This window comes from Camelus ferus, chromosome 4 (genome assembly GCF_009834535.1).
Source record: "Camelus ferus isolate YT-003-E chromosome 4, BCGSAC_Cfer_1.0, whole genome shotgun sequence".
In the NCBI taxonomy this organism is placed as follows: domain Eukaryota; kingdom Metazoa; phylum Chordata; class Mammalia; order Artiodactyla; family Camelidae; genus Camelus; species Camelus ferus.
Window position 1 is genome coordinate 30952796 of NC_045699.1, and position 15294 is coordinate 30968089.

Here is a 15294-nt window from a genome sequence, read left to right on the forward strand (position 1 = left end):
TGGCTGGAATAATCCCCCGCCTCCCCTTACGTATGCCTGCATACTCCCATCCCAGCTTAAACCAGCATCCAGACTTCTTGCCATAGTCCGTTATGATGCCTCTCAAGCTTTTTGAACCATCCTCAATGGGAAAGTGAGAAGTACATTTTTATATTCAGGTAAATACACACATGCACATACAGTGTGTACACACACACCGTATATACATATGATAGAAATAACGTTTCTCAAAATAATTCTTATCCTTGCTAGAGTTACTATGCTCTGGTGTTGTCTAGTCTAGTGCAGTCTCACTCTTTAATGCTCTGGTGACCCACTAAATTGTGGATCATGACCCACAGTGTTTAAAAAAATTGTTTACACTACTTACATGTTTCGTTTTTACCTACGTTTTAAACTTCATTTCTTATGTCCTTCTCATTCGTTTTAACCAACCATTCTAGACTCCTAGTTTCTTCCTCGATTCCAGGATCTTCCCTGTGTTGTGGCTTTTGCACATAGTCCGCTGTCTTCATGATGTTTTCCGTAAGACTGATTCCTTTTCATCTTTTAGTTTCAACCTGAGTATCTCTTCTTTGGGGATAACATTTCCTTGACTACCTTATCTAATACACACCATCTCATTTATTATACTTTAATATACTATTTTCCTCTTTCATAGACTTAGAAAAATTTCTAATTATCTTATTTCCTTTCTTATTTTTGACCACCTACCCCTATGTGATATAGCCCTTATGACAGTAGAGGTCATGTATGTTTTCTTCCTTTTATTCTAGGTGCCAGCATAGATAACTCAGTAAATATTTGTTCAAAGAATATGTGCAGAGTAGCTGGAAAGCAATAAAACATTGTACCGATGTAAGATAATATAATGATGAATGCATTACTGTGTTCTGTCTTCATAATAAATTTTATGGTATGAAATCTGCAAGATATTTTATTTCTTTAATTTGCCATTTTCATACCATTACTTCATTTTGTAGCTGATTAGCTCATGGGCGGGAGGATAGTCAAGACCTGGGTAAAATACAAAACATATAATTTAGAGATACTATATATCTGGACTTGTGGATAAGACACCTGAAGATAAAGAAAACAAAAAAGTGTGAATTCGGTGGATCAGGGTCCTGACGTTTCCTTAGGACCTTATAATAGAGTCAGCAGTGAAGAAGCTTCTGTCAGCAAGTATGCACATATCTATGTACCCACATTCATTACTGTGTACATATACAGAACAATGGAAAGATTTCTCTTCTGCTGTGGAATGATATGACACATTGTCATAACAATCCGTGGCAATCAATACAGAACAAACAAAAGGAACACAGCAGCATCTTTCAAATGCGCACAGAATTGCTTGGGAATTTAGCTGTTTCAGGAGTGTACCATCCAGAAATAGTTAGCTGCTTTCCATGTAATATGCCAAAAATTGAGTAATTTTCTTGAGCGTATGTTTTGGAAATTTCTGGGGAAAATAGTGTACAAGCAATAACTTGCATGCATTTATTATGTAATATAAAAGACAAGCAATCTTAGGTATCAGAATTAAAGAGTCATTTCTGGTACCTGAGAAAGAACTATTTTTACTGTTGGTGCTTCTTTTGTATTTAACATAAATTCTTCAGCATTTATTCAGGAGCTTAGAGCATTTAGAATCGAAAAGACGTTTGGGAATTATCTGTGTATGACTCTGGCTCTGGCCCCAGACAGATCTCCAACAAATGAGTTAATGCTCATCTTCTTACCCTTAAAGAACAGTGACTAAGGACATCATGGTCTGTCTCTATTACCCAGTCCAGTGTTTAAAAGTCTCCTCTCTTTCCCATTGCAAGTGTATATGTGCCAGAAACAAATTCACCAACAATTTGTGACACTTGTTTCCTAAAATAATTGTGTCTTTTTTCCCCTAGAAATTGCCAGTCTTTCCCCCAGAGTGTGTTTATACATAGCCAAGCCTTCTCCCCAGTCCCGTGGGTCATGATTGAGTAATGAGCATAGTTTATGGATTAGGCATACTTTTTAGTGACTTTCACTCTTCCCTGTTCTTTGCTCATTTTTTAGCTAATGAATCATCTCCAACTAGGAGGTAGTGTGAAAATCAAAGCTCTTTGCTGCCACATTTTTATGCTGACTTAAGGGCTATAGATAGACATTTTGTATATCCATGATGCATATGTTTGCATTACTGTTGTTCAGTGAGGACTAAATATATAAAGGAGTCATGCCCAAAAGATGGGGTGATTTAAATCCCTTGGAATGATTCTCTTACAGTAGAATTGCAACTTCCATGATCATAGAACTTCTAAACCCTAAGTGTGCGATGCTTGGTACTTTCTGAAGTAGTCTTGCCTTTCCCATCTCTCTTTGCACTGCAAGTGCATCTTCCACAGATCCCATTCTGAGTAAGAGAGGAAAGTGGTGTGATGCTAGTAAACACGAAGCTGGGGTGTAAGGAACTCCCAGATGGCAACAGTAAGTTCCTACGTTCCCGGTACCACCTGTTAGGGCTGTTCCCCGATAGCCATTCACAAGTATCACTGACACACATCTAAAAAGTTAAGTTCTTATGTGACAGGATGGTTGGGAGCTTGGGCTAAGTGCACATTCCAAATCCATTTTTACTATCAGCTGTACACTTCGGACGAAGCTGTTCAACCTACTTAAACTGTTAAGTATACATCTTATCCGTAGAAATAGAAATTATAACAGCACTTATAGAATGTAATGAGGATTAACACGTGAAAAGCACACAAAATCGTGCCTGTTGCATAGTAAATGGTCCGTAAATATTAGCTGTCTATAGTCATTGTTACGTTTTCCGTGTAAAGTCAACTTACTACTCGAGGCGTGCTTAAGCATTTTGTTCAGACTGTGAAAAGGAAGGCTGGCACCATGTCCTGTGTCTGTCAACGCTCTTACTGTCCTGTATCTATTTGTACACCTTCCTTGGCTCTGCTTAAATACCAACATCAGGTTGTATTATTTTAAGCACAGCTAAATAGGGTCACTGTCATATTTAGCAGACATAAATTAAAATAACCTCATTTTTCTTTTTACCTAAATTTGAAACCAACATGGCTGTTTTATTCTATTAAATAAAGACATAATGAAAGAAACACATGAGATTTCCAACTGAAGGACAACAGTAATGAGAAGAACTGTGTGTTTTAAATGGCATTTTTCTCTCTGTAAAAAAAAAAAAAAAAAGTTCGCTATGAAGTTGTTGCTTTTGTCATCACATGAGACTAAAATTTATACCTGGATCTGTGGTGGCTCTTTCTGGGAAGCAGTAACTTTACCCAATGTGGAATACTTTGAGAGCACTCTTATTATTTTACTAAAATTTACATTAGAAATTATATTATAAATGTGATTTGTAATGGGTTAAAATAACCTATTTTAAATAATATAGAAAAATCTTGGAATAGTTTAGCATCATTTCTCATGTTTTAACATTACAAAAAAAAAGGATTTATGTTTTAGAAATTTACAAAGCTATCCAATATGCCAAATAAACTTTTAAATAGAATCACATTTCATTTGCTGATTAGTGTGCCCGCTGTGTAGCAGCAACTGTGTTAAGTGTTGAGGGTACAGATGGGAATAAAACATAACTTAATGGGAGTGTGAAGACAAGAGGAAATAACAGCTTGTTGAGAGCTGTATTTCAGGTATGCACAAGGTGTTACGAAAGTACAGAGAACAGAACATGACAGCCCTGTGAGGAGTGGCCACAGAGGGCAGGGGTGCAGAAGAGTAATTCTGAGATAAGGTGATGCTTGAGCTGAGAGTTTAAGGATGACTTAGACAAAAGAAGAAAGTTGAAGAAAAATATAAAGGACTACCAGACAGAGGAAACCCTGTGCAGTATAGCAGGGAGGCAAGAGAAAATGGGACTTTGCAGGGACCAACGAAATGTCAGTGTGGTGTGAGTGTAGAAAGCACTTGAGGACATGGCTGGTACCAAGTCCAGAGATCGTGAGGCATTGGCCCTGATGGTTTTTATAAGGTAGGTCAAGGGTTGTGAGTTTCCTCTGGAGGTGAGGGAAAATCATGGGAAGGTTTTTAAGAAAAGTTTTATTTTCATATTTGCATTTTAGAAAAATAACCCTAGCAGCAAAGTTGAAGATGGACTGGAAGAGAGCCCACATAGAGGCAGGAAAACTAACTAGAAGGCAGTTATAATGGAGAACATTATGAGTTAAGGCAGTGAATACAAGAATGGAATGGAGAATTATTCAGAAGGTAAAGTTAGTAGGATGTAGTGACTGAACAAGGAGAGAGTCAGCAATAATTTCCAAACTGAGGGTTGTGGTCCTGCTGTCTGCTGAGGGGAGGGATATTGGGAAAAGAGCAAGAGAGATGAAGAATTCCTTCTTAGTCATATGTTAAATTTTACGTTTGAGACTACCCATGTATCAGAGGATTCCCTAGCAGAGATAACCAGGTGTTAGAAACCTAGATTTAGACTTATTAAGGTATAACTAGAAAGTAGAGAGTGGAGATGTCAGCTGATGTAAAGTTGTTTCCTGTGAGCATGTATATGGTCACGTAGTGTATGATAAAGGTATATGGTCTGAATAAAAATGAGAAGAAATAGGAGCTAAAAATGGAGATCTCAGAAGTCACCAATATTTAAAATGCCAGAAAAATGGAGCCTCCAAAAGTTTCCTGAAAGGTAGTGGTTAAAAAAAGTAAAAAGTGAAAAAGAAATGCCATGAAAACTAATAAACAAGAGAGGTTAAAACAGAAAGACCTTGCATATGTATAGAAAATGTCTGCAAACATCTACACCAACTTGTCAGTACTGGCTAGCTCTGGGATCTGGTGCTGAAGAGACTGACAGAAGAACTGGGAATTTTAATTCGATATTTGAATGTTTAAAATGAAAGTATTTCATACCTCTCCTATTTTTGCAACTTCTTGTGAGTTCATAATAGTTTCAAACTAAAAACTAAAAGCAAAAGTCATGTTAAAATATGTTATAGTCAATTGAAAATTAAAAATCAATCAAACAAGCTGCGTAATCAGAACAGAAAAAGGAGGGAAAGGGCAACATGCGTGGTCAACAGTGTCCTACTGCAGATAGGTCAGGAAAGATGAGGACTGACGGCAGCCTTTTAGCTTGGTATTTAGATGTGGTCACAAGTGACCTTATTAAAAGCACTTTCAAGGAAAGGCTAAGGGCAGGAGCTTGACTGCAGTTGTCGGGAAGCAGAAAGTAAGGACATGAAGAGGTGACATGGTCCTTTCATTAAGGAGAAGCTGGAGTGTAAAGAAACAGAGATAAGGATTTAGGGTTGAAGGTAAGTGAACTCTTTCTTTGCTCAAGATCCTTCTGGTGGCCAGAAAGATCCATGCAAACTACCTTACTCACGGAGGTTAGTGCAAGTCACCCAGGAGTGTCAAGTAGCACGGGGAGCTGACTTGTCAGCCCCCAGTCATTCCAGATCCCAGCCAGTCCGAAACTGGGATTTGCAGGAAGTTCTGTAAGAAACCGAAGAAGTCAGGCAGCAGGATTTATTGGAGGGAGAGACTTGAGCTTGTCTGCACGCTGACGGTACCAACCAGCTGAGGTCTGCACAGAAAAGCACAGAAGGTGTTGAAGTACTTATTAAAGAAATGTACCTTTCCTGGAGAGTTAAACCCAGCTATTTCTGGGAATGAAGTTTCACACAAAATACTCAACCATGTTCCAAACGCTGAGCTAACTGACATATTTTAAATTTATATTCACACTAGAAAAAATGAAGTAAGATGATATAAGTGTCTCTCTTTTTTTCTTCTTCTTCTAAAGCCGAACAACAACTTACCCTTACACAGAAACGCAGATGTACAGCCAGAACACGGGAGGGAATTACTTTGATACTCAAGGGAGTTCTGCACAGGTGACTACCGTGGTCTCGTCCCACAGTATGGTGGGCACTGGCGGGATTCAGATGGGCGTCACGGGAGGACAGCTCATCAGCAGCTCTGGAGGAACCTATCTGATCGGCAATTCAATGGAGAATTCTGGTCACTCCGTGACACATCCCACGCGGGCTTCCCCAGCGACAGTAAGTATCCGAATTTTTATTTGTTTAATTGAGCGTCTTGGTAGCCTCTGTTGTACACGTCCCTCTTTAGAGAGAAAAACCCAACACTGTGGGCTGGGGCAGGAATGTGTTGAGCAGTTTTAGCATGTTTTAGCATGTAATTGTTTCTAACGTGTGTTAAAATCCATACGTAAATAGTAAAATGTACAGTGTTTACCCATACGCCATATGTAAAGTCATTCTGCATTCTACCAGAGGGACACCTTTGGGAGGCACTGATCTAGGTGATGCCAATGAAAAACATTTATATTGCCTCTGATTGTAGGTATGACCAAATAATATCTTAGGAACCCAACTACATATTTCTGTTTTCAAGTTTTAAAAATTTAATAAACATATTTATTTTGACACAAGATATCTGAATGCATTAAAATGCTGTCATAGAAATAGTAATAAAAATCTGTGCAGAATTTGATATAATCAAACTCTGTAACCAGGGCTTTCCAGTTTTACCTCATCTGAGTAGAAGGAGAATAATCATTTAGACCACCTAGCTAAAGTAGCCATGGGATTGATTTTCTAGATGTTTCATGTAAAGGGGGCCTGAAGATTTGAATCAAGTTCACGTAGCCCTTTTCCATAATCCTGCCGTAGTTTGTTCTTATAATGCAATATAGAAACAAATTGGTTAGAAAATAATTGTAAGAGGCTTTACATTTTTCATTTTGTGGATTTTCTTCAAGATAGAATATGTATTTGGTAAGTATTTTGTGTATACTTTTTCTGTTTGTAATGATTACATGTGTTCATACTTTCATCATTTAGTATCTTTCCCCTAATCCATTTTTTAAAGCCCTTTATTTTTAATTCACTATTTCCTGCTAACATCAGAACAGATGACTAGCCTTTCTCAGTGAGGAGTTCCTTTTTTGTCATTCTTTCTTTGTAATTTTGAAGCATTGCTAATGTCCATTTCTCTCTTGCTTTTAATAACTCTAAATACAGCATTGCTAAACCTTTTTTTCCACACCAGTATATTTATGCAGATTAAAAACTAAATCATAGCTTCTCTGGACCTCACTTCCCCTGTCAGTAAAATAAGGGATTAAACTAAATGATTTCGTAATTACCTCTCAGCTTTAAAAATCATAATATTTACAAAGGACTTGTAAAATATTCTAGACGTAAGATAACTGCGTCGTTACCCTAAGAGGAAAAGAGGTAGATTAGGTACCAGCATTATTTTATAGTTCTCCTGGTCAAGGCCACCCAGAAAGTGATTTTCAGTGAAGGGGAAGTACATGCCACTCATCAAGACCTTAGGAAAACTGAAAAACAGGGAGAAAGAGGTCTTTCTCAGGTTCATGTCATCCACCCTCTCTCGCTGGCTTACCATCGCTCCATCCCCCATCCCGTGCCTGCTTCCTCTTCCCCAGGCCTTCCTATTTGCCTTCGCACTGAATTCAGGCTCTCAAACATCCTCATCAGCTGGATATAGGTTTGCTAGATTGAGTTAACTAAATTGATTATTCCAGGACCTGTATATACAGCTGCAAACATTTACAGGATAGGTTTTACAGCTTGATTTTTTTTTTGTTTCTCTATACGGAGTATGAAAAGTGGCATTACTCTTAAGTTATCTATTACACAAATTTGGTGTGATTTTTACTATATTAATTGGTAAATTAAACTAACACTTTAAATAACTGAATTATAACAACTGGGAATAGTCGAAAAACTATTTAAACAACCAAACCGTCAATTCATAGTATCTGTTGTGCATATTAATTTACACTTTTAAAAAAGCATTATTATTTAAGGTTAAGAATGGCTTTTTTTGTTTGTATTTATTTTTATAAGGAAATTTCGTTTTTAGCAAAAGGAGTTTAAAAGCTAAATAGATAAATTTTGCATGGAAAAATCATCAGGTGCCCTCATCAAGGCGCATGACAGTGGCATATGGTACATGTATACTCTCTAAATATACATCTGCTAGTGACTATTGTGTTACCCTGCATTTATTACCAAAATTTATACTTGATTTAGGTCCTCCCTCAGTCGCGGTGAAGGTCTTCATCTGCTTCATTGACAGTGAGGTGGTGATTCTGTGCACAATTTCATATCTGTCCCTGCGGTAGAGTTAGCGATGTTTAAGTGCCATTTTGAAGATTTCCTCCCATCCTCCTCTTGCCAAATGTTAGAAAATTTGTGGCTATGTAGTTGTTTAGACTCTTAGAACTCAAGACTTTTGGGTAGGTGCCATATCAGTGTAGGAGTTTTGCTTATTTTCATGTGCCTTTTTCATTCACTGTAGAACCACAGCAAAAAAAAAAAAAGTAAATGGGCACCATCTTTAACAACCTGTTAGCTAGATTCAAGCCATTTCTTGCCAAACACTGAGCCAGACTGTGCCATGTAAGTTCAGTTTTTCTGGCTGTTCTTTAGCTTTCAACCCATCATCTGTAGCATGCATGATGCAACTAACTGTGGGAGTAGCCTCTACTGTGGCCAGAAATCCGAACAGGGGAATAGTCAGTTGGGCCGTTACTTAAGAGCCTGAATAAGTGAAGTGGATAGTCAATTAATTCAGTTAATATGAAACTAGTTATGTTTGAGTGCTTGGGAACAGCACAAACCTAAAACCCTTAATCAAGTGCCTGCTCAGGTTCTCAGAATAATTGCCTTGGCTCTCTCTTATATTTGACCTCTGTCTTATACAGAAATACTTTCATTTAAGTTTATCAGGAATAATTTTCTGCCACAAAGATAAGTTTACTCCAATGTGCAAACCAGATTGTCAGGATAAGACAATAAAAAGACTATAATTTGAAACTGAAGCCTCTACTAAAAAAATAAATGATTAGCACTTGAAATATTTTCTCATCTAGTCTAATATTCAATATAAAACCACCTTTCTTATATTAGAAGGCTCTCTACATGGTTAACAGAGAATTTTTATTTGAGCATATAACTTTAGTTTTATAGCTTTAAATGAAAAAATATTTTATGTAAACATATTTTAGCATTTCATTTTTGCTTATGCATTGTAAAATGTTTCATTTTCTAGGTACATAGCAATTTCAGAATTTTCCTAAAGATTATGATGGTAACATATTAAATTTTATTTGAGGGATATATTATGGTACAAATTACCAATATTCAGATTTGGTCAAAATGCTGTATCTCCCTTTATTTACTGTACTCTTTTATTTAGTCAGTGGAGTCCGTATGTGCATAAGTTATGTATATGTAGGCATGTATATATTTTTACTTATTTAAATATTAAGTATAAACTTATAACCATTTAAAAGGTATTTTCTGCTAATATTAAATAAGAATTTTCAAAAAGATCATGTAACATTTTCATTGGAACATCACTGAATATGACTTAAGCTAAGTTACTACTTGAGTAAATGTTTTAAATTTTATTAAATTAACACCAGGGGCCTAATGCTAGGACTCTGTTAACATTTCAGGAGCACATGGACATTAAGGTAGAAGAGTTGACTACAGTCATAACTGAGCTCATTATACTTGGACCTTCCTTCTGACTACATCTCAGTGTTTCCTTGTGTGTCTTTATTGATCTTAAAAACTCTTATTTATTTTTCTTCATTATTTTTTGTATAACCATATTTTAATAGAATTTTAGAACTTTGGAACCTGAACACAGTTTGCATTTAAGGATCAAAAATTTGTGTTTGTAGTTAGTGATATTTTTGTGCTCAACAAAACATAGTTTATTTTATACCAGACTATACAATAATTAGCAATTTTCTTAAAGAAGCTTTATTTATTCATTCCTCCATAAAATAACATTTGTATTCTTATAACTAGATGGTTATTTATGGAGTTTTTTTTCTTCTTGGTAACTAAATATTTATCATTGTTGAGACTGTGATATGAAAGCTAATTTTCCACTCTTCTATGTTAAATGGCTCTTGCTAAAATTAGATCTTACCAAAGGGCACAAGGAAAATGTGTTGAAATTAATGTTATTCATCTCGCTCTCTCTTTTGATTAATGTAAAATCTTATCATTTCTTTCAGTTATTCAGAGGAAGATTTGAATGGCCATCTGCTGCTACATAAGAAAAAGTTTGGCCTATTTCATTTAATTTATAGGAAGTTAAGAATTCATTTAAGAATTGTAGGTGCTTTTATTTCTTTATCCTTAGGTTTACCTGTTTATGGATTTGGTGTACAGGAATGCTTTTTCTAAGAAGATGAATATGTTTAGTGTCCTGTAAAATGATTTTTGTCTTCTTATTCTTTGTTGGAGTGGTACCAATGGCCATCTGTTTTGTTTTAAAGTTTTTATCAGTTTATTTATATGAATTAATAATACATTCTTAAGTTGCACAATTCAAAACATAAAAGAAAGTGGATAATACCGTGTCCCTCTCACTCCTGTTCCTCAGTTCTTCTCCTTAGAGGCAATGAGAGTTACCAAGTTCTTTTAAGTATCACTCTCGACACATTCCACAAAAGAACAAGCAGACTGTCTCTTTCTCTCTCATTAACATGTTTTTAAACAAATGGTAACAAAAATACTGCATGTATGTGTCACAGCTTTTTTAGATCAATACTTGAAGGTCTTCTTTATATTTATGGGGAAATGGCTATATAGGAGTTGAACTGCCCATCCATCTTACCAAAGGGAAAAAAATGTTAAAATTGTGTTGGATTACTTTAAAAAACTATGAAAATAAATAAATTAATTACATAAAATTTATTCAGAAAAGATATGTTGGATTACTTTTTATGGCTTTATAGAGAGAGAAAAACAATATAGTCACGTGAAATGAAAATTTCTATCTAATCGTCCTATATAAAGATATGCTTGGAAGAAAATTTTTTGTTAGAAATGTAATAAATTATACATAAATCACAGTTATCTTTTATTTTATATACTATAGAAGTAATAAATATCTATTTTAAGTTATTATTTTAGTTTTAAAATTAGCCTCAATGATTTAAAAAAATAAAAGCCAAACAAAACTGCTTTCTCCACTTATTTTGACAGAAGTGTGGATGTGCATTATGATCTTAGGACTTTCTGTTTTCCTGTGTCCCATTTTCCCTAGGACAACCAAACAAAACTCCTCGATGTGCCATGAATCTTTTGCTTTCTGTGCTAAATCCTAAATTGACTGAAGGTTCTGGGACCTCATTTTCAAAGCACTTAATAAAAAGGGAACTTTGAGTGACTCGTAGTCTTCATCAGTGCTTCTGTATTCCATTCAGCTGTCAGTCAGTTTCACACTGCTCTAGCCTTGAAGCTGATAAGATCTACAGGCAGTAAGTTTATGGTTAAACCTGTAAGCCATTCCACTCCTAGAAATCTTGATAAACCAGAAGGTTAAGACAAACAGAACGACAGGGGCCTTCAGCCCCTCCTGAGCATAGCTGATGGATTACCCTTAAATTTCTAAAGTAAAATAAAATGGATTATTTTAATTTTTAGCAATTTCATAATGAAACAGCATTTTGGAACACAAATGTGTTGCAATATGCCAGAAATGACTAGATTCTATTTCATCCAAAATCTGGATTAGGAAGGTTTAATGATATTTATAAATTATACTTAAAAATAGGGAAGTAAACTATATTCCAGGTGACCTCTTGTGTAACTTTTGCTTGATCCTTATACTGATAAAATCAAATTCCAAGTTAATTTATTAGTTTGAAACTAGTATGGGTTTTAAAGGAAAAAAATTACTCATAGAAACTAGGTAATCCAGGTAAAATATGAAATGTATTGGTGGCAAATTAAAATACACTGTCATCTATGAGTTCTGTATGAGTCAGTATTAGACCCATAAAATTGTAATGACGCCTGTTCCACTGCCCTGTCTTTTAATATAATGAGGAGAAAATTCAGCACAGTGCCTATGACCAACTATTAATTCTCAGATGGGAGGGAATTCCTCCATGCTCTCGTGTTTATGAGTTCGTCCTCCAAAAGCATGTGATTTGGTTATGATCTTCTCAGCATGCATAACGACATATTTATTGGCCAAAGAAATATCTGGTTTGTTTTAAAATCTATATTTAAAAAAATTATAGCTGTTGGCACCCAAAAAGGTCATGGGCTAGGAATTTTGTAATCTAACTATAGAATGTTAAAATAATGTAACTCATTTATTTTAAGTTTACTCGTTATAAGTTGTATGTAACTTTTCCCATCTGCCTTGTGAGGAAGGAAAATGTGATTTTTTAATTGTGCTTTTAAAATTGTAGGAGAGATGCAGCTAGAAAAGAGAAGGAAATAAAATACAAAAATAGAAAGGAAATAAAGAGGTCAGAATTTGCAGAGGGTATGACTGTATACCTGATAAAAATCATAGAGAATCAAATGAAAAACTATAACAAATAATAAGACTTAGTACAAAGATTTAGTACAGAGACTTAGCGACTTAGTACAAAATTAATATACAAAGAAATCAGTAACTTTTCTAGAGGTAAGTGACAGTAGTTAAAAAATAATATAAGCAAAGATCTCATTTGTAATAAATTCAAAATATGCCAAGAGTAAACTAACGATATACATGCAAGATCCAGCTGCTGAATAAAACTTTTTGAAGTTCCTAAGGGCCACAGAAAGAAGTTTGAATAACTGAAAAAGAAGCTTCAGTACCAAACATTTTGGATCTCCCTAAATTAACTTAAAAATTTTTAATATGATCCCAATCAAGATACCAATAGATGTTTTCTTCTATAAGGAAGGCTGCTTACATAAATAAACATGCACGAATAGTGAAGAAAGATTTGTAAAAAGAAAAATAATGGTGGGTGGAGTGGGATGTAAACAGCCATAACAGTTATTCAAACATATTATTAAAAAAGCAGAATTGTCTAGGCATATGAATCACAGGTATAGACCAGTGATAGACTAAAGACCATAAATAGGCCAAATGCATATAGAAATATAGTATTTGGTAAAGGTGGCGTTGCCTGTCAGTATAGAAATGACGAATTATTGGTAAATGACGTTGGAACAACAGGATAACTACTTAGAAAAGAAAATTAGATTGGTTCTATACATTATTCCTTATATAAAATTAATTTCATTTGGATGGAAAAATTTTATTCTCTTTTTTTAAAACATTTTTTAATTGAGTAATAGTCGTTTTACAATGTTGTGTCAAATTCCAGTGTAGAGCACAATTTTTCAGTTATACATGAACATACATATATTCATTGTCACATTTTTTTTTCGCTATGAGCTACCACAAGATCTTGTGTGTATTTCCCTGTGCTATACAGTATAATCTTGTTTATCTATTCTACATTTTGAAATCCCAGTCTGTCCCTTCCCATTCCCCACGCCCTTGGCAACCACAAGTTTGTATTCTACGTCTATGAGTCTGTTTCTGTTTTGTATTTATGTTTGGTTTTTTTTAGATTCCACATGGAAAAGATTTATTATTCTCTTAAGTGGGGAAGCATGATATAAAATCCAAAAACTACAAAAAATACACTGATATAATCAACTGCATAAAAGTAAAAACATCCCATATGACAAAAACCACAGCAAACAAAGGTAACAATGAAACAGCAACCTGGCATAAAATTTTGAAATATTATTTTCAAAGAACTAATTTGTTTAATATATAGATCACACTTCAGACATAAAAAGCAAACATATGGTTACCAAGAGGAAAGGAGGTGGGGAGGGACAAATTGGGAGTTTGGGATTTGCAGATACTACTGTATATAAAATAGGTAAACAAGGTCCTACAGTATAGCACAGGGGACGATATGCAGTACCCTGTAATGGCCTATAATGGAGAAGAATATGAAGAGGAATATATATATATATACACACACACACACACATACAACTAAATCACTATGCTGTACACCAGAAGTTAACACATTGTAAATCAACTGTACTTCAGTTACAAAAATACTATATGGATCACTCTTATAAAACCATCAGGAAAAAGAGACCAAAAATGGGGAAAATATTTAAACAAGCAGTCCACTGAAAAGAAAATGAATAATAAACTACAAAAAGATACCGTTTTTTTCATCTCTCACACAGGCAAAGCTGAGAAAGCTGGTAAGCATTGGCAAAGGTGTAGAGAAACAGGCAGTCTCATTCATTGTTCAAAGGAATCTAAATTGGCGCAGGATTGGAGAGCAATACGTAAATTTTTGTCAAAATTGAAAATACACATAGCCTTTGATGTGGAGAGTGATACTCTTACACATGTGATACATTGCACAAACAACTATATTCATTATAGTGTTATTTGTACTAGGAAAAGATTGGAAGAAGCCTTAATTTGTTCACCAGCTGAGAAATAGTTAATACATTTTCATGCATTTGTCTATTTAGTGGAATTTTATACATCCTTTAAAAAGAGTGAGGCAGTCTATGTATGTGTATTTACGTGTGTAGTTAGGTAGGTAGGTAGGTCGGGAAAGATCTCTATACATGCTGTTAAATGAAAAAGCAAGCGTGTGTGTGTATGTGTGCATTTAAATAGAAACATACATTTGTATATGCTTATATAAGCTACAAAGATATCTCTACAAGAATGCATGAAGAAATAAAGGTAGGAGGCATGTGAATATATTATCTATTTAAAAAATGATTTATTATTTTAAAAAATCTTAGGCAAGCTCTTAATCATTATCAAGTGTCTATTTGATCATGTTTCCCAAATGCTTCTAACTGAAATAGCCCTTTATGTGCCCAGTATAAAGATAGTCTATGAGTTATCACAATTCAAATTAAACCTTGATCCTAGGTTTCAGAAAAAGTCCTCCTTTATTAGACTGTTAAAAGTTTAGAGAATGAAAACCTGTGTTAAATTTAGTAAAGATTCTAAAGCCATTCTTATTCAGTATTTTGGAGTGAAGATGAATGTTTTGTATTTGTATTCATGTAATTAGAGTCTGGATTATTTTCTTATCACTCTCTCTCTCAAACATTTATTGAGCAGTCACTGTTGACCAGGCACTGTGCTTCTATGAATATAAAGGTTTACAGTATGGGTAATGGAGCCCTTTCCCGCACTGAAAGGAACCTAATCCTCCAAGGCAAAAGTGGAAATCCACAAATAGCCCCCAGACTTCCTTTAAGTGGGTAGTTTCATTTTCTTTCTCAACATTATTTTTTAAATCATAAATGTTAACATGCTTTAAATTGATCAATTTTACAGTCACCAAAATTACTCTTATCTTCTGATTATGTTACTAATATAAATTGCAAAATTGCCTAAAGATTGGGTAGTATTGGAATGCAA

The 15294-nt window shown here is 34.8% G+C and overlaps 1 protein-coding gene across 3 annotated transcripts in view; it reads left to right on the top strand.

The window, feature by feature from the left end:
- Positions 1-15294, top strand: part of RFX3 (regulatory factor X3) — a 277856-nt gene that overhangs the window by 178120 nt on the left and 84442 nt on the right. For all 3 annotated transcript variants that reach the window (XM_032477755.1, XM_032477754.1, XM_032477756.1), the window contains one exon: positions 5798-6056. In XM_032477755.1, coding sequence (XP_032333646.1) covers positions 5798-6056 — 259 coding nt within the window. The remainder of the gene's footprint in view (positions 1-5797; positions 6057-15294) is intronic.